The sequence below is a fragment of the Penaeus vannamei genome, chromosome 27, assembly GCF_042767895.1.
Source record: "Penaeus vannamei isolate JL-2024 chromosome 27, ASM4276789v1, whole genome shotgun sequence".
NCBI classification, from domain to species: domain Eukaryota; kingdom Metazoa; phylum Arthropoda; class Malacostraca; order Decapoda; family Penaeidae; genus Penaeus; species Penaeus vannamei.
Genome location: NC_091575.1, coordinates 28,427,793 through 28,447,363, shown reverse-complemented (window position 1 = coordinate 28,447,363; position 19,571 = coordinate 28,427,793). Strand labels below are relative to the sequence as shown.

Below are 19,571 nucleotides of genomic sequence, written 5' to 3'. Positions count from 1 at the left end.
TACTATTTTATTATACCTTTGTTTACCGCATCTTTGATTTGCCACCTTATCCTCTATTAAGAATTCTTCTTGATCTGGAAATAAGCCTATTGCATGATACTGGAAATGGTTTCAAAATCTCCAGCATCGATATGAATACACTTATTCAAAATTAACAATTACAATCTGGCAAAAAATTAAAGATCTTGTTTTATTTTTTTATTTACTTGTATATACATGTTAACAATATTGAATAATACATTCTATATTTTCTGCAGTCAATTTCATTCATACACATGCTATACCAATGCAGAAAATGTGATTGATCATACAAAGAATATTGATGTTTTGACTTCTCACATTCACTGGCAAGGGTTTTCCCAAAAAACTGGAAAATTTTTGCGCACTTAAGCCATGTAATCGGCTAGCACATCTGATACAAAACTGATAACAAATAAATTCTCAACAGAAAATTAGTAAATTCCATTACAAAGACAAACATTTTTTACACCTTCACTGGATATTGATGATAGTCTTTAATTTCTACTTTGTCAGAAAAATTCTCAGTTGTCTTTCACCACGCCAACCTGAGCTGACCTAATACACCTTGAGTGTAGTGTCCACCCTAGGCGAACAGTGTGTGCAACTGTGCCGGGTTTTTTGTCGGGCAAGGGCAGTTCAAACATGGCCTCCTGCTGTGATGGGTCGAATTTCTCACCTATTACAGGCTTGATCTGCTCCAGTCCATGTCGCCGGAACACCTGTGGTTGGGACGGGGGGGAAAAAAGGAAATGGTAAAATGGTAAAACATTATATACTGGCACACGTTTTAAACTTTCTAGTTCATCCCCCCCATTTACTTTTATCTTTACTTCTTTTTCCACTGTCTAAGTTCGTCTGCCCATCCCCTGTCAAGAATACAAATACTCACCGACAGAAGCTGGGTCTCTGTCATCACGAGGCCATCGTAAAGATTCTTCAATTCGGGACTTCCCTTTTGTACTTGTTCTTCTGTGACGCTTTCTATTGCCTTCCGGAACACGTCTGAGACCTGGGGAGCGAAGGAGAAAAATAGAATGCAAAATGTGAAATTCATGGTACATACAGAAAAGTGCACATAGGTTTAAATGCAGTATAAATTCCATTATATTTCAGTCTCTATTGTATGTAACCATAAGTCAGAAGATGAAGAAGAAGAAGAAGGAAAAAAAAAAATTATCAGTATTTCTAAAAAAAAAAAAAATAAATAAAAAAAATAAAAGAAAAAAGAAAAAAGTGATTGTTTACTTCTTTATGAAAGCTGCAAATAAGCATTAAGTGACAAACTGATAATTCAATCTATACTTACCTCTAGGAGATCTTTGCAAAATCCCTGAATACCATACTGCTTTGCATCCACTATCTGCTTTTCTAATCTAAGTCGTACATTTTCTCTATCTGCTAAGGTCCGCTGATATTTATCCTGTGTATTAGGTAGAGAGATTGTAAACATTATGTCACTGATATGTAAAATATTGAGACCATAAACATATAAAAAGTTGTCATAACTAACAATATTTTTACAATAATAAAAAATATACCTAATTGTAATCAATATTTGGCATTAGAGCTGTGCACCTATTAGATACAGGTCCAAAATACCGGAACGCTGGTGTACCAGAACTGGACCTGTATGGATCTAAATAGACTTACATTTATGCATGTATATTCCGTTATTGTGACTAAAGCATTTAAATACAACTACAATATAACAATTCACCTCTTGGAACATACTACAACATTGCTAACCTCCTGCCTCCAGAATAGTAACATTTTAAACAAGCTTTCAACACAATTTCATTCACAAAGCAGGAGTGAGCTACAACACAAGTGTCCATTCATAGAGTGACAATATCTCTTGCTGTGGTCATTGGTGCTTGTGAAAAATTATAGATCCCATGTAACAGGCCTGTGTCTGACAATTAACCATTCTGTTTAATCTGTTTAATCTTCTTGAAGATCGACCATTTTTTGAACAAGTAGTTCAGTACCCTAAACCCATGTACCTTTACCTGTTCCTGTTCCATTACCTAAAATTTGCTATGGTACACAGCTCTTTTTGACATCATCTAGCTGGCATTATCAGCTGATACTTCTATATTTTTCTGATGTTTCTCTTTCCAAATTATGTTTACTCCGGAACTCCTAATCTTAATATACATTTACAAAAATCTAAGTAAGAAAATATAAAGATAAAGAGTGCACGTGTTATTTCATACAGTCAATCTAAGCGTCTGCTAGATTTTTCCCTATGTACAAGTGCCAAGATACCTAATGCATTCAAATCCAAATTAAATTTTGTCTCTACATGCTATGAAGATTCATTGTCGTATAAGAAACCAATCCAAGCTCAATCTTGCTAAAATGTGTAGAGGATGCTTGATCTTCATCAGAGTGCAAAGGCAAAGAAGCCACAGGAATTGTATGTAATAGGTTTTCAATTTGAAATTTCCCAATGACTTGTCACTAATCAAAATTATCTCAATCTAATGATTGCATGTACTCTGTATTCTTTTCCTTATGATCTGCAGAAAAAAAAGACCATTAAAAATCAGGCTGAAAAATTTACCTGAAGGTCAGCAACTTTTTCTGTTAAAGTTTCGTTCTCTTTTGTTAAAGTAGTAATCTGTTCCTGTAGCTGTTTTTCTGCTTCAGATGCTTCTGTTGACTGTTCTGCTGTAGCAGAAAACTGACGTGGGTTTCTATTAACCCATCTGTAAAATAAACAAATGTGAGTGATCAAGCCAATTAAGTGACTAATATTCACTTGTAATTGCAAAGTGATTATGGAATCTTTGTATAGGCTTATAATACTGAACTATATACATAAACCTTTTGATAAATAAATGTACTTTCACATTAGTACTTTGACTAACATTTATGTTGTCAAGCATGAATTAGGTTTCAAGTTCTCACACACCCATACACACATGCACACACCCATGCGCACATGCACGCACACTCGCACGGAAGCACCCACCCACACACACACCTCCAAATGGATCTAATGGATCTCATAAGATATTTAATGGAATATCATATTGATTTGTAGTTTTATATCAATTTTACATGACAGAAGGCAGCAGGCTGTGGAGCATTTGGAGGGACAGAAACAGTTCCAGTACAAGAAATACGAGCGGGATGAAGTTCGGCAGCAATGGATTTGTCAGCGAGATCAGTTAGCGTAGATAGTGAACGAGCTTGGGATTCAGATGTAACTTGTGACAAGGCGTGAATGATCAGAGCAACTGCGTAAGGTAACTGTGCCTACTTGTTTCTGGAGGCAATGTTGAACGAGAAGTGTATTCTCAGAGTAAGGGGCTGTGGGGGGGAATCAAAGAATTGATCCCACTTGGTTGGGCTAAAGGGAGTACTCAGAAGGTTTCCAGAGGTAGAGGCAGTAGAAGGACGAGAGAGAAGAAGATGGGTTGGGGTGGAGTGGAGCGGCTCTGTGAATGGGAGGACAATAAGGATAAAGAGAAGTAATAAGGGAAGAGGGTAGATACTGAAGAAAATAAATTTGTAAGTATTGTGGTCCATTACCTCTAGAGGAAATAATACTGGAGGTATTAATTATAAATCTTCCTGAATTTACGACCAGTCTAAATCGGTCCTCTGTTTTATTCAAGAAGTTTCTCATTAGTGATCAAGAAATTCAATCTAATTGCATAAACAGGGTTGGGCTACAGGAAACTCTAGTTTACCACTATGAGAAGTTGACAGGTATAAACCAGTGCAAAAAGTTGATATATATATTTATATAATCATTGCACTAAGATAGGGAAAATCTAAGGACAGTGCCACAAAGGGAGGAAAAAAGTACACAAAATGATACATTCAGTAATTTGCACATATTACGAGTATAAAAAATAAAAATATGAGACAAATAATGATGTGCAGAGACAAGTCCGCAGTGACTGGTTGGAGGTCTGAGTGCAAAGCCCCTGCAATGGGAGGAAGACTTTAATACGAAAAAGTTTGTAAATTCCCAAGAGTGCCTCTAAGGTTGTTGGCTGAAGCAATAGGGACTTCACTTCAGAGGTGTGCAATAATTTCTTAAATAGTTACCAAGTGGATAAATTACAAAGCCGTTCCTAGGACTGTGGGAATACATCTGGGGTGGCTGGGTGCAAGGTTGGCAATTTCATTTTACTGCTGCCCTATATCAAACCCACAAGGCAATGCCACTGCCCTAAACTACACAAAACATACACTTAATAAGTTATCAATTATGAATAAGTACACAACCCTTTTTCTTTGCATTCTCGAGGAAATAATTGATTTGCAGCCAATACACAGGACAACTTTCACACAAGTATAATATGGTTGGGATAAAGATCGAGTAAACCCTTTATTACAATGTGTGAAAGATAATAAAACACATTAGTATATAACAGAGTTCCGTGCATCGTCTCATGAGGATCCTCGGAAACTCAAATAAACAAATCTACCGTCTTTCTCCACATTCCATTTAATTTAATTCAGTAATTCGAATAACCATTATTTTTAAACACCATTTAATCCCGTTAAAAACAAGTATTTTTTCCGTCTCACAACCCAAACAAAACACGTCGTCTGCAGTCCAACATCGCCCCCTCACATTCACCCTGTAATTCACAATAAACACACAAAACGCCTTAAAATCATACCACAAATAAGCGTCACAACACCAAAAAAGAATAAATCTTTACCCAAGGGCTGTAGTTTGCCTAAAGAAGCAGGAATGTTTCAAAATGTTTCTCAAAGGAAGGTTTCTCACGCTCATACTAGCCATTGTGGTCCCTTGTGGTACAACTACAGGCTCACGCAATCCATTCTCGCGGACGGAGAACTCAAGCCGGTTTGAGATAATGACGTCATACTCAAAACTTATGAGAATAAAAACCTTGTAAGTATGACTAAGAACTCTTTATATATTATTGATAAAATGTCAGTGATTTTTTTCAAAAGCTATCATTAATATGTAGGATCATAAAGGCATCGTAGGGCCTCAATATCATACAAGCAGTGTAGTATATTGACGTCATAATCTCAAACTAGCTTGATACAAGGGACCGCGAGAATAAACATGGATCCGTATGAGGTTACATCATTATTTCAATGAATATATAACTGATTCTGTTTTTCAGCAAGTGGAAAAGGTTGATTGAAAATATATTTTAAGTCTTTTAAAGTGAATTAGTGAGGGAAATAAGGTTGTCGATGCAAGTTAAGTATGCCGTAAAGTTGAGAGCATAATTAGAGGACACAAGTGTGTTATATAACTGTTTGATGTATGAACAGTTCTGATTTGGGTGGAGGATAAATACAAATAATCTGACAGAATTTACGTAAACATTCATTTCTTGAAAGTTATCACAAGGCAATTATTTCATGTTAGAAATTGTAAAAGTACCGGCATATTGCTCCATAACCTCTTTATAAACACGTTATGTAAAGAAGTTCTGTTTATTCATTTATCGTATCCTTTAACAAGTGCTTATTATCAGTTTGTATCTTCCTTTATATTTATCAGTTATAGTATCTCTCTATTTTCTCCTCTCTATATTGTGTTCAAAAAATGTTAAACCCTAAATGAGTGATAGAAAAAGTAATACTACTAAAGTATAAAATATACCATATACAATGTAAGGAATCATTCAACAAATATTGACGCAAATAAGAGAGAAATAACAGGTATATAGCCGACTGTTTATTAATTCTTTACATTACAAAATTTCTTTTAGGGTCGTACCCAATTACCCAACAACAATGCATTGTAATGTAATTTACGTAATTGTCGTTCGAATAAAATTATAAAAGGATAATTGATAATAAAGACTTAAAAATACAAATAACATCACATTAAGTTTTTATAAACTTTGTTGGATCTCAGTTCCCATGAAATTGTTTTAGCGCCGTAACTTCTCGCAGTGTTTTTGAAAGAGTCAACACAGCGGAGATTGAAATTTTGGCGTTTTTCGTTCTTATTAGCTCAGGTAGGTAGGTATTACGTGATTGTCTATTAGTATTTGTAAATTAGTATCTTTCCAAGGCATTGACGTGGTAATTATTCGTATAGATTTTACAAAATGACTAAATACAAAGAATTTTTTCGCGCTCATTCCATCAAACACGGATTTTTACATCTCCAGTTTTGGAATTGATCACTTTACTATTAGAGAAGTTTCCAGTAGAAATAAATCATGGATTTGGACTAAACACACGATACCACTCTAATATGAATATATACATATAGCTGGAAACAAACCTATAATTTCCCTCCATTCTTACTTCTCTCAAAGTTCAAGGTCAGTTCTGTTTTTGATACAAAGTCGTCCAAGAAGTTTATTTACAAGCTTATTAAACAACTCAGGATATAGATACAAAGATAAAGATATAAAGATATCCATGCTTTTCTGAAAGTAAGTATATGAGCAAGTTTAAACACTACTTATTTCAATTATTTGTTTTAAAAACGAGTGAATTGAATTGTTTAGCTTACTGGGCTTTGAAAAATAGGGTTTTGTTTTATTAGATTTGTTGCTTGGGTTATTACTGTAGGTTTCATGTGGATTTTAGTGATTATACAGAAACTGGGCACTGTTCTTTGTTTCATTTTTTTGCACGCCATTGCTGTTATATGTAAATAGTTAGCTTAATTATTTTTATAACCCCCCCCATTTTAATTGTTTATCTTTATAAATGAATGATTATTATTTTCTTAATGATGGTATTCTTAATTATAGGTATTTGTATCAAAGTCTGATCCTTCTGTTATTGTGGAAGTTGTATGTCACAAGACAAACCTGTAACTGGGCAGGTGTTATGATATTATATAAAGGAGATTCTTAAGTGAAATATTTTGTATTGTTTATGTCTACCCAGATGATGTTTGCATAAATTAGGGAGGAGAATATTTACTATGATTAACTTGGTAAAATTTGTGAAGAGAGTTGCAGTGACATTCAAAATGGGATTTTTCACTTATAGTTATGTCAGTTGTCTTTTGAAATCCTCATAAAACTTGCTGTTGTCTCTGAGGGAAAGTTTGTGATAAGTCCAACTTCACTGGTTTTCTTCTTAGATAAAGTGTTGAAGTAAATTGTAAGCATTACGCACAATACTCTTCCGACCTGACATCTCTCCTTTTCTTGCAGGTGATGGATAATCCAGGTCGCAGTTTGTATTTTGGAGGCAGCATACATGTCGATGGGATTAGAGCTCCAGACCAGGATGAGGAGGAAGAGGATGAAGAGGAAAATCGAAAGCGAGAAGCGGAGATCCAGGGGATGTTGGCAAATGCCTTTGATGACTTAGAGGAGGATGAGTCTTTTGCCCAACAGTCTGGCTATAATTCCTTTGCCTTCGGAAAGGAAAGAAGGGATTCTGCCTATTATGAAGATGGCCGAGGAGGAAAGGAGCACAGTGAGGCCTCGTACAGGAATTATGACATTGGAGACAGACACGGGGATAATGTATTTGATAGGCTCGGAAGTGAGTCACAGGACAAGAGGGTTGATTTTGAACGTAGAGGAAGTTACAGTGAGAGCTATAACGTGCAGGAACACCCAGGCCATGGGATCCTCAATGGAGACCATGCTTCTCATGCCAACAGTTCAGGAAGTGTCACGCCATGGAGTGATGATAGCCATGATGAGGAAAGCTCTGAGAGGTTTACCCCTTTGGCTTATCATGAAACTGCTCATGACCCTTACCACATCACTGCTCATGATGAACACACTGGTCTAGATGTGGATCACAGTGACTATAGACCGGATGCACGCAAGGAGTACGGGGAGAGCTCGCTAGTATATGCTGACCAAGTGAATGATTATCAGGCTGACAAGTACAGATCACTTGTTAACAGAGAAGCACAGGAGAAAGTTACTGAGGCAGAGTTCCGTGCTGCTGACACTCCACAAGATCAGATGAAGCTGTTGTATGAAGCTCGGGGAAGGGAACTGGACAGGCTGTCATCAGAGCTGTCGACACTGAAGTTTGAGAGTAGCCGTGACATTCGTGTGCTGCAGCACCAAATTAATCTAGTCACATCAGACAGTGAAAGCAAAACAGCCAACATAAATCAGTTACAGACTTTGCTGTCAGAGAAAGAAGAGAGGATAAAGAGCTTGGCAGTGGATCTGAAGGAACTCCAGATTAAATTAAATGACAAGGAAAATGAAAATAAAAAGTTACATTTTGAGTTAGAGACAGCACAGTCAACCATATCGAGCCTGGAATGTCAAATATCAGAACTCAAAGCTGCTGACACACTTACAAGGAACCAGAAATTACATGAAGATTTTGTGACAAAGTTGAAACAAGGTAATGAGGAAGAGAGGGAGATGCTGTTAAGTAAACTACAGGTTACACAAAATCAAGCTGAGCAGCATGAAAAGGAGGTGACTCGACTCAGAGATGAACTAAGGAGTCTAAGAGCAACTTATGATGAATCTCTGGTTCAAAAGACTGAAACTGTGACAAAATTAACAGTGACCAATGAAACTTTGCGCAAGCAGTATGAGGACCTCATGAAGTCCCATGATGGCCAGCAGATAATAGAATTGCAGATCAAGGTCAGAAGTCTGGAAGCCACCAAGGACAAACTAGAGAATCAAGTTTGTTCCTTAGAATCTGAACTAACAAAGGCAAAAGAGGAGATTGATGGATTTGACACAGCAATGAAGCTAGGCATTCTGAGTGAAGTAATTCCTGGTGAAGACTCTATGGTTCAGCTTGGAATAAAAAGGGCACTGAACTATGATGACACTATACCAGGAGAACGACAGGCAGTTGGGGAAAAGTACACCGAAGCTCAGGAGAAAATAAAGTTAAAAGAAGAATTAAAAAGAAGTTTGATGAGCAACAAAGCAAAGAGAGATGAGATTAGCCAAATGCAAGAGGAAGCTAGTGGGAAACAACTGAAGATTAAAAAGCTAGAGAGTGAACTGAAGTCAGCTCAAACAGAGATCAAAGAGCTGAAAAGCAATCTTCTAAAGACGGAGTTAGCACAAGAAGAAAACCAACAAAAGGAAAAACAGGGAACCAAAAATGAGGATGGACAGCCGACAGCTCTTTATGCCGAAAATGTTGGTCTGAGAGAGGAATTGATTCTCTTGCATGGGTCTTTAAGAGGCTTAGAAGAATCATTTGCAGCAGTCAAAGATGTTGTTGAAAACTGGCAGCAGAACTTGCCCAATTTAACTCGGGAAACATATGATGACTGCATGAGACGATTTGATAAGCTTATTGCTCTTGCTGATTTATGCTCTAATTCTGTGAAAGACATGAAGCATTACCATGACTTAATTTCTAAAGTGCGGGATGAAAACAACAACATGCAAAAGAAGCAAGCACTTTGGGAGAAGCAAGTGGACAATGTACAAATAAAGCTGAAAGTTTTTGAAAAGATGGTTGTTTCAGCTAAGACTGACTTGGCAAATGGCTCTGAGTATGGGCACGCAGTTAATGTAATCGAGAGACTTCTCAGGGATTTCATAGAGCAAACGCAATTTGTCAAAAAGGATATCCGTACCTTACAGAGCACCGAGCTCAGTCTCAAAGATGACCTAACAAAGGCCAAGCTCCAAGTGGCACAGCTTCAGGGAACTATTAATGATCTAAAGAATGAGAGAGATATGCATAAGAAAAATATTGATGTTCTGGCTGAAGAGAAGGAAAGGGAAAAGAAGGAAGCATTAGAAGATTGTCAAGACACTTATATGCGTTTCCATGAGGATGCTATGAAGGAACTGGAAATGAAAATGAGAAAGGAATATGAAAATATTTCCAACATACTGAAGAAGGAAGTAGCTCGACTTGCTGATGAACTCAGTAATACTAAAAAGATGTATATTAGTGTGTGCGAGGAAAAGAAAGAGTTAGAAGATCAGTTGAACATGAAGAAGGATGATAATACAGAACCTTCAACAACACCAATGATGCAATCAAACACATATCGCGTTTCCCCTCACGATTCTGGGGTGGATATTAATTCTTGTCAAAAAACTGCTGTGCCATTGCAATACACTAAGCAAATACAGGATCTTCAAGCAGAGATTGCCAACTTGAAAGAAGCATCAAAGAAAGAGAGTGAAAGGATAGATATACTTAAAGAAAGTCTTCAAGTACAGTTTGAGCAGCGTTTGAAGGTGGAGACAGAGGCAGCACGACAGGAGGCTCTGAAATCATTGGACATGTTACAGAAAAAGTGTTCTACCTTAGAGGAATGTAACCAAATCTTAAAAGATAGCTGTACTAGCTTGGAGGAAGAACTGCAGAATGTCAAGGAGACGAACAACAATTCTGAGACTTGTTCCAAGGAGATTGAAAACTGTCGGTATATACTGGAGAGGCAGCGCAAGCAGTTTGAGAAGAAGGAGGAAGAGCTTAGAACTCAGTACGAGAAAGAAATTGGAGATTTCAAGAATCTTCTTGCAGCGACAAAGAGCAAAAATCTGCAGGAGAGTGAAACAATTGCTGAGTATAGAAAAAAACTTGGAGAACAGGACAAGAAGATACAGTTGGTTATGGAGGAATTAGTAAGAGTAAAAGACAAGTTAGAGGCAAAGGAAGCTGAGAGTGAGCAGGAAGTGCAGCGAATGACGGACATCATCCTCAACTTAGAGAGTGAGGTGAAGGAGCAGCAAGAAGAGAAGAACTTCACTCGAGCCAATTTCCAGAAGATGATACAAGACCTCCAAAATGACCTTGTGCTTGTTAAACAGAGTCTCAAGATTTCTGAAGATCGCTTGAATGAGTATAAGGACTTAGACCGCAAATACAAGTCCATGAAACAGAAATATGCAAAATTCCAAGCCTCTTCAAAAGAACAAATAATGCACTACAAAAGTGAACTGAAAAGACTGAATACAGAGTATGACAAAGCTAAAGAAACATTGCTTCAAAGAGTTCAAAGTTTCATTGAAGAAATAAAAGGAAAGTGTGCCATATATATCGACAGTACGGTGTTAACTCTTCAAAATATAGACAGTGGAAAGTATTCACTTGGCAACACAATAACTCAGTTGCAGGCATTTTCCAGAGAACTAAAAAGCTTTTCATTGCAATTAACTTGAGAGTGAATGTAGTGTTCTATTTTTTCTTTTCTTTTAAAAACCAAAGAATAAATTTAAAAGTGATTCTGTGATAGTGGTGTGTGTGACCAAGGAGTTGAATATGTTTTTTGTTTTGTTTTAATTCATGGGAATAATTTATTTCAGGGATATATTTTTATATAAAGTATAGCTTTCATTTTTCATACTTGTTATATGAATATGAACACAGTCTTTTAAGGAACAAACTTTGATGGGGAATCTCTATGTTCCTGTACATAAGTGTATATAATTTTGTATGATGAATGTTAACCAGATAGGACATAAGACATCACATGTATGGTTAATGCCCGATAATAAATATTAAATATATATATATACAAGTTGTACTTAAACCTTGGCATTGGGATTTCATTAAGTGTTCAGTTTAGATGTGATTATAAAAAAAGGGAGAAGAAAATTATAGAAATAATTTTATTGCAACAAGAATAAGGCAGATTGAACATCCATAATTTTTTACTGGTTTGCTAAATTGCAAGATTGGTAATATTTGGCAGTTATATATTATCCATTATTATTATATGTAATATGTAATTAGAATTATAAATCTGCATAAACTTTACACACAAATACACATATTTTGAAAATGAACATGCACATAAACCTGTGTTTGTGTATATGCATTCATAGATATATGTTCACATATATCATATACCTTTGTATATACAGGATTCACATTGATAAGAAGTGAGTAAAATTTATTTCAAAGGATATATTATTTATCAATTTGCTCATCAATCATAAGAAAGGTGATATTTAATGTATTTCATTGTCCAATACCCTAATTAGAAAGTAATATTCATTTGATTCTTCAGAGGAAGATGACTGCAGTCGGCACAGCACTCACTTTAGAAGCCCTAGAGGAGGGTTTCCGAAACAAGATTGCTGCTTTACAGGTTAGGTTTTCTAATTTCTTGTAATTAATGAATCTGTTTGTCTCCCTGTCTATTTAATTTTATATTATTACTATTATTATTATTATTATTTAAAGTCCTGGAGTGCAAGAGATTGTTATTAACTTTTGTAGTTTGATTAATGATATGGTAATACTTTCATGATATATATGAAGAATTTGAGGCTTTAGAAGTCAGTCCTATTAGTAACTGTGTCAGGCTGTTTATGAATTATTACTATTTTAAATGCACCTACATGTAATTATTATTATTTAAAAAAAGAATAGACACTGGGAAAATAATTTTGGGGTTTCCTCGCTTTGCTTAACTTCCTTTCCTATAATACCTCCCCTTCTCTTCCTTCCCCTACTTTACTTCCTATTTCTTCCTCAAACTTTGTTTCTTTTCTCTCTCATTTCCTCTCCTTTCCTTCTGACTCCAGCTCTCTCCCCCATTCATACCCATCCACTTTATGCTGTAGATATGTTCTGATCTTCGTGGCGGCTGGAAGGAGGACACGGTGATCGAATTCGGACAGCTGAAGCAGGAGTTGCAGTTCATACGGTCAGAAATTTTTAGGTTCAAAGGCATTATCACCAGCTCCAAAAAGGACCTGCTCACTGCACATACTCTCCTAGAGCAAATGCAAGAACTGTGCACCCGACTGGCGCACATGAAGACCAACCTCCCATCCCACCTGCCACGAGCAAATGCCAATCCCTCCATCACTAAGGTCTCCCCTGAGCATGTGGTCGCAGACAGTGACAAAAAGAACAAAGCTAGTCAAGAAAAAGTATGTTTAAAATGGAATTGGTCTCACTGTTTTGAAGTTTTCTGCTTTGCTTATTGATGTTAATTTCTATATATATATATATATATATATATATATATATATATATATATATATATAATTTTTTTTTTTTTTTTTTTTTAATGGCACACTTGTTTTGAATATTCTGATTGATGGTTATCATTATCATTATTATTTTTGCAAATGTGTGGTGACTGATATTTATGATGATGATTATTTTTTTATTTATTTTTATTTTATTTTTACTTGTCCAAGAGAAGTCATTCAGAAAGAGTACAGGTCACATTTGCATAAATGTTTTATTAATGCATATTCCTTTTCAAATAGCAGGCACCAAAGAAGGACTCTGGAAAGTCATCTCAGACTCCTACGATTTCTTATGTGACAGTGAAGGAATTTAATGATGTACCCAAGTAAGTCTAATGTCATGATTTCTGTCTTGATTGCCTTTCCCCTTTCTTTCTGCTTTAAAAAAAATCTGAATTGAAATTAATATTGTGGCTACTGCCTGTGCACTTAGACATTGCATTTCTTGTGTACTATTGGAATTGGTGTAACCCACACTAACTTATACCTTAGAAATAATAGCTGTATTTTTAAGATGGTCATTGGTACATTAGTTTCCTTAGTATATGTTAAAACTATAATATTCTTTACCTGATAAGTCTGTGTATTTTAAGTATTTTCAAGATTTCAGTACATGTTATCTTGCCTTTTTACCTCCATGATATCATATCAAATGCAAATTTATAAGTTTCCTGCAATAAAATGTTTTCAAATGGCATAATGTAAAGTATACTAGGAAGAATTTCTGTGTTTGTGGTTTAAAGGGTATTTCCGTATCACATGAATGTGATTCATGTTTGATAAACATGCATGGTCTTATTTTCCTCATATCATTTCTAAAAAACCTTGGTGTGCTTTACTCTGTCATTCAACAAAACTGATACAATTCATCTTGTCTTGGTAGGTATATTCGAGGACGTCTACAGTATGACCAAATAAATTTGGCAGTTGATGAGGTCAACAAGACGTTAGAAACCAAGTATGCCCTTTTGAGGCGTCCACGTGCTAAGCTTTCCGATGTTGACATGAAGGTGGCAATGGGATGCAGGCAGCAAGAAAACCAGGAGACCAAAGGTAGGTTAATCAATGGCATGGTTTTGTTTCAGTGGTTGTTGATGGTTATTTTCAGTTTCCTTAGTACTTCTCTTAGATATATATTTGTAATGACCCTGTAATTTATCATCATGGTTTTAACAATATTTATGGCTCCAAAATTTGCTTTCACTAATAAAGAATACAGTACTAAAAAACCTTATCAAAATCTGATTCTATTTCCAAATAATTTCAGGTCTGTATTTTGTAGTTGATAATGACATCAAGCGCTGGAGTAGCTTGAAGCTGGACAGCAATGGTCGTTCTATCATGACTGCTCTTCGCACACTCAAGCGCATAAGAGAAGTACGCGGACCAGGAAACTTGGTGCGATATGCAGTCCTACTCTGAGAGGTTGCAATTTTTTGGTAGTTGTGATAAAAAGAGACTTTAATTTTGTAGTTCCTGCAGGTATGTTAAAAAAATGTTTGTCACAAAAGATCCTATGAAATTTATTGAAAGTTATAAAGTGATTTAATTTTATTGGAAACACTTGCATTAGGACTTAGGTGATTATGGTACATTTTGCATAATTTTTTTTTGGAAAAATAATTATTTTTCATTACTTGAAGGATATTGAAAATTGCAGTTAATGTTTTGTATGAATTGCATGGCAATAAAGCATAGATAATAATATTTGAGTTTTTCATCCCCATGTTAGAGCACAGGAAGTAATCTAATGGATCCTTATTTATTTGTAAGCCCCAAAAAACTCATAAATTGTCCTATTGCAAATTCATCATAATGCTATTTGAAGCCGTAGCATCTGTTTGAGCCCACAATCTACACACATACAACCTTGTCCACACAATCGAGCACTGACCAACATACTCAATGACCATTTTTTTCAAACAAATTTGATGAGTAAACCAAGGGAGTGCCCATGCCTATGGTCTTGCAAAATCAGTAGATAAGGCTGTCTATCTAATAGTCAGACCATTTGCTGCTAGGTATGGCGAGAGAACTCTGCCAAATACCACCACCCATGTGTATCAAGAGACATGCTTTGCAAGATAAACACACAAATGCTGCTAGGTATGGTTTGTCTGGTGGGGGCTTAACTGAACAACTCATAATCTATAGAAATATTAAATTGAAGAACAAAAGGAAAATGATGTATAATGTGAAGAGCAATCACTGTACTTTTTTTTTTTTCTTTTCTTTTTAATAGGTTTATATATATATATAAGCAACATGCAAATTTCCAGATTCTCCCCCCAGTAACTGGACTGAAGTATTTTTTCTGCTTTCATTCTGAGACAAATTACGAAGTCCTGTAAATGCAAGCATGCAAACATGCTTTGTAGAGATATTGGGTATACAATTGTATGATCTGAAGACAATCCTTCCTATACTTATAACAGACTTCATTCAAGCTCACCAGTGTGGAGAGCTTCTGAGAAAGAGAGAGAGCGAGAGAGAAAGTGAAATATATAGACAGAGAAAGTGTGAAGTAAAGAGAGTGCATGAGAATGAAATAGTGAATCTCATGAAGACAAAATGTTAAGTCTTCATTTTCCTGTAATATTATGCTTTTTATATATAATTAGGTCACATACATAAAAAAACAGGAAAATGTTTTGTGTGTTTTATTTTAAAGAAATGTAGTACAAAATATAATTTTCTTGTCTAACAAAATGGAATGGATTTTTGTTTTCCATACAGGCACTGGTGGTAAGTTTACATTTGTATGGAAAATGTTAAGTAATATTTATACTTTGGATCAACAAAATTAAGTAACTTTAATAAAGGTCTTTAAAAATATAATGTACTAAACTAAATATCTTTAAAAAAATTGCTTTTACTGTTGACAAACAATGATACCTTTTATAGCTTTCCACAGCCTTTCCACTTTTTTTTCTCTTCTACCCTATGGTTACAAAAAGTATGAAAAACCTACACTATTATGGTGCAAAAGTAATAACACCCAAGTGACAAAAGTCAGGTACAGAACCCCCCAAAAGTCAAAACAACTAATTAATTCAATTTGTGCAAAAAAATGAATTCTGGAAACAAAATCAATTCTTTTTTCCATATAAAATTTTGAATTCTTAAAAAAGAGAAGTTAAAGAGGTTTTATAACAAAAAGATTACAGGAAATCTTTAAGTAAATGAAAAAGGTCGCCCAAATAGCACCTTTCAAGACCTCAAATTTACTTGGGGCAAGGAGTGGTACGCAGATATTGCTTGCCGGAGGGCACCTCATGAACCTTGTGATCTGGGAATAGTTGTTTGGCTTCTGCAGAAGGGATGGTAGGCAAGACCATGCAGTTTCCGCCAGCCTGCCAGTCAGCAGGGGTTGCCACCTTCTTTTCAGCTGTCAGTTGCAGGGAATCGATGACACGTAGGACTTCACTGAAATGAGCAAGGGGAGGATATGGAAATCTAGCTTCTGAATATCTATAGCAATAATAATAATAATAAAAAAAAATCTGGAAAATCAGCTTTCCTTTTCAGTGATGAAACATTTCCTTCATTATCTAATCCAAGACAAAAGAACCCAACACTGCACAATCTAAAAACAACAACAACAACCTTTTCTCTCTCTTTCCCTCCACTACTACTTACTCAAAGTTACGACCAGTTGTGGCAGGGTACAGAATGGAGAGCTTCAGCTTCTTGTCAGGTCCAATGATGAAGACGGCGCGGGCTGTCAGGGGCATACCTGCAGAATCCTTCTCGTCTGGGTCAAGCATGCCGAGCTTGATAGCCAATTCACGCTTCTCATCCGCTACAATAGGGAAGGGGAAATCTCCTGAGAGGCAGTTGTAAGCCTGGATGTCCTACAAGGAGAAAATAGAAACAATATAAAGTATAGGCTAACAATATCATATTCAATATGATTAGGAACAATAACAGGAAAAAGAAAAAGGAAAGAAAGAAAGAAAAATCTATTAAAGTTGAATCCAAGAGATGAGGATCAAAATTATAAAAACATACTGAGGGAAAGAAAAAGAAAAAAGGGGAAAAAATACCTTAATCCAGCCAAGATGATCATTCACATTGTCGCATGAAATGGCCAGCATCTTAAAATTCCTTTTTGTGAATTCAGGAGCCAACTTGGCTACCTTTCCCAGCTCTGTTGTGCAGACTGGAGTATAGTCAGCTGGGTGGGAGAACAGGATGCCCCATCTGTAATAATATATATACAATTAAAAAGTAGAAAAGAGGTAAATAGAAACAAGGACCAAGGAAAAGAGAAAATGACTAAATGGAAGATTTTTTGTGGAAAATATATTTATACAAAATATATATGGTAATAAAAAAAAGTATGGCAGACAGGTCTCCCTAACACTATACTTAAACTTGCAAGCAAATGATATATGAACAATATTTTCCAGTGCTTGCATACTTGGACAACCTTAGAACAATAGCCTATTGTCATTATGCTCTGCCGAGCACAAGCAATTCAACACTTTAAGGATCCTTATTATGCAACTTGTCATTCATTGCTATATGCAAAACAGTAAGTATGTGGGGGGAGAGGGAGATGGAAGGTAGGAGGAAGAGGGAGAGAGAGAGGGAAATGGGGTGGGTGGGAAGGAGAGAGAGGGAGATGGAGGGGTGGGAAGGAGAGAGAGGGAGATGTGGGTGGAGGAGAAGGAAAGAGGGAAAAGGGGGGTAGAGGAGACGAAAGAAGAGAGAGCAGCAGCAAACTATAAAAAAATTAAAGCATTGGTATTGTTTATGAAGTGACTGAACCCTCTTAGTCTATTACCCCAGCCACTCCTGGCAAATCCACAAACATTGCCATATAAACCAAAATCCTTCCCAACCTCGGGTCTTCACTTGCAGATTCCCATCCTATCCCCATATTTCCCTACTGCAGGCTCCATCACCCACATCCAGTCACTGGATATACTCTCCCCCGTGGCATTTGATGCAACCTATTTCCTTAATTTTGTGTCTCAATGAGTAGTTATCCCTCTCATTATACTGTTATTACATTTACAAATTACATGTTGCACAACTTATTATCAACTTGCAGAGGAAATGACAAAGATTAAAAGTGCATTGATTCCTGTCAATTTATTCATTACAGGCAAAGGTCATCCTGTACCATATGACTGGACAAAACAAACTATACTTAAGTAGTTTTCATAGGCTGTCTACATATAACTTGATGTTCATGAATTGGTCTGTGTCTGTGTGTCTCTCTCTCTCTCAAATAAAGAAACAAGAAAGTATAGGTTACTGACACTGACATGCGGAGATTGTGCGGATATGGACAAGACCATCTTATAGAGCGTAAGAAACAGAATAAGAAACAACATAGTTTAAGCTGCAGCTGCCTTGAATTTACTGGTAAATAATGAAAATGTCTGCTGCAGATCACCGTTCAGAGACGCAAGTCTGCAATACCCTCACACAGCCAGCATTCTTAATGTCTGTTTTTATAGGTTGGCATGAAGTGCTAATAAATGGGGGTGGGGATGTCCCTGACAAAGTGCTAGGTTTCATTTTTATGCAACATTAACTTTAATTCCCATCCTCCTGTAGAATCGTTTATATATCTATAACTTCATGTCAGTTCCTGTACATTTAACACAACCCTGTAAAAAAAAAACTTAAAACAAATTATCCCTAAAAACACCGTAAAATACAAAGTTATTCTGCAACAGCTCATCCAAGGTCAAGGTCGGTTAGATCCCATTTCTGATAAAATTCCCTTCTCCACTAACTCAAGATCAACTGCAGTTCACTACAACAACTCATTCTTCATTCAAATTCAATTAAAATGAGTCAGCGCGAGATGACATGCGTATAAAAACTAAAATAAAATAGAAAAAAGAATTTAATATGCGTAACGCGATACGTGGGTGTGCCGACAAGACATTCCTGATCATAAATAACTCAATTAAGCTATTTCTAATTACTGTCAACACATTTCTTCTGTGAAAACCAACTCTAGGCATACAGCAGACTCATTTAAAGCACATAAAATCAGCTTATATTGAAGAATAACGCAAGAAAATCAGAGAAATGCCATTGCCGGCTTTTCGCGTCGCCAAAATCATAAAGAACAAAATAAGACAAATTCTCACTTGTCTCCCAAGAAACTATGGAAATCGAGGGTCCCGATGGTGCTCTCAGCCGTGAAGTTGGGGAAAACGTCGCCGAGGTTCACCATTTTGAAGGAATTTAAGGGTTTTACGAGGATTCTCAGGAGAGGAGGTCGCACGTGCTCTCTCTACGATGGTCGGTTGGCGACTGAAGTTCGGAGAGAAGCGGTTACGCAGCTGGCCTCGAGGAGCACGCGCGCACGCACACAGTTGCACATGCATTAAATAAAGTTTCTTTGTGTTTAAAGAAATGCCAGTTAAAGAGCTTGCAATTCATGGATGATTTAGCTCGTTATCTATGTGTAATTCCGTTAATATTTAGGTGTTATTTTCACCATTGTTTACTATGGTGGAGGACTGTCTTTATAACACCGGCTTGTCTCGTTATCTCTTTTTTTTGCGAGTGCTTCCTCCTCTGGCTTATACAACGTGAGGATGATGCTGAATAAAATCCTCGTTAAAGATGCCCTCTAAAATTTTCTCCTTCAATACAAACATGCACTACTTTAGATGACGTACACATGTCTATACA

General features: G+C 36.3%; 4 protein-coding genes across 5 annotated transcripts; 2 read left to right on the top strand and 2 right to left on the bottom strand.

Annotated features, from left to right (window-relative positions):
* Positions 1-185: 185 nt before the first annotated feature.
* On the bottom strand, positions 186-5,045 carry Roe1 (grpE protein homolog, mitochondrial Roe1). The gene is made up of 6 exons (XM_027376358.2): positions 5,008-5,045; positions 4,710-4,886; positions 2,588-2,732; positions 1,328-1,441; positions 911-1,030; positions 186-740 (listed from the first exon to the last, which is right to left on the bottom strand). The coding sequence occupies exons 1-6, from the start codon at positions 5,043-5,045 to the stop codon at positions 543-545; spliced, it is 792 nt and encodes a 263-aa protein (XP_027232159.2). The 3' UTR covers positions 186-542.
* An 841-nt stretch (positions 5,046-5,886) lies between these two features.
* On the top strand, positions 5,887-14,610 carry LOC113823680 (SKA complex subunit 1). The gene is made up of 6 exons (XM_027376359.2): positions 5,887-5,996; positions 11,930-12,010; positions 12,489-12,800; positions 13,146-13,231; positions 13,789-13,958; positions 14,173-14,610. Exons 2-6 carry the CDS (start codon positions 11,936-11,938, stop codon positions 14,325-14,327), a joined length of 798 nt encoding a protein of 265 aa, XP_027232160.2. The 5' UTR covers positions 5,887-5,996; positions 11,930-11,935; the 3' UTR covers positions 14,328-14,610.
* Positions 5,912-11,437, top strand: LOC113823691 (centrosomal protein of 152 kDa). Of its 2 annotated transcripts, none has more exons than XM_027376371.2 (2): positions 5,912-6,000; positions 7,158-11,437. In XM_027376371.2, exon 2 carries the CDS (start codon positions 7,161-7,163, stop codon positions 11,076-11,078), a length of 3,918 nt encoding a protein of 1,305 aa, XP_027232172.2. In that variant the 5' UTR covers positions 5,912-6,000; positions 7,158-7,160; the 3' UTR covers positions 11,079-11,437. The 2 variants fall into 2 exon arrangements, with proteins under 2 accessions (XP_027232172.2, XP_027232173.2); XM_027376372.2 differs by lacking the exon at positions 5,912-6,000 and adding an exon at positions 6,284-6,422.
* A 940-nt stretch (positions 14,611-15,550) lies between the features above and the next one.
* On the bottom strand, positions 15,551-19,200 carry Prx6a (Peroxiredoxin 6a). Its single transcript, XM_027376351.2, has 4 exons — positions 19,022-19,200; positions 16,952-17,108; positions 16,545-16,759; positions 15,551-16,331 (listed from the first exon to the last, which is right to left on the bottom strand). Exons 1-4 carry the CDS (start codon positions 19,105-19,107, stop codon positions 16,130-16,132), a joined length of 660 nt encoding a protein of 219 aa, XP_027232152.1. The 5' UTR covers positions 19,108-19,200; the 3' UTR covers positions 15,551-16,129.
* Between the last annotated feature and the right edge of the window lie 371 nt (positions 19,201-19,571).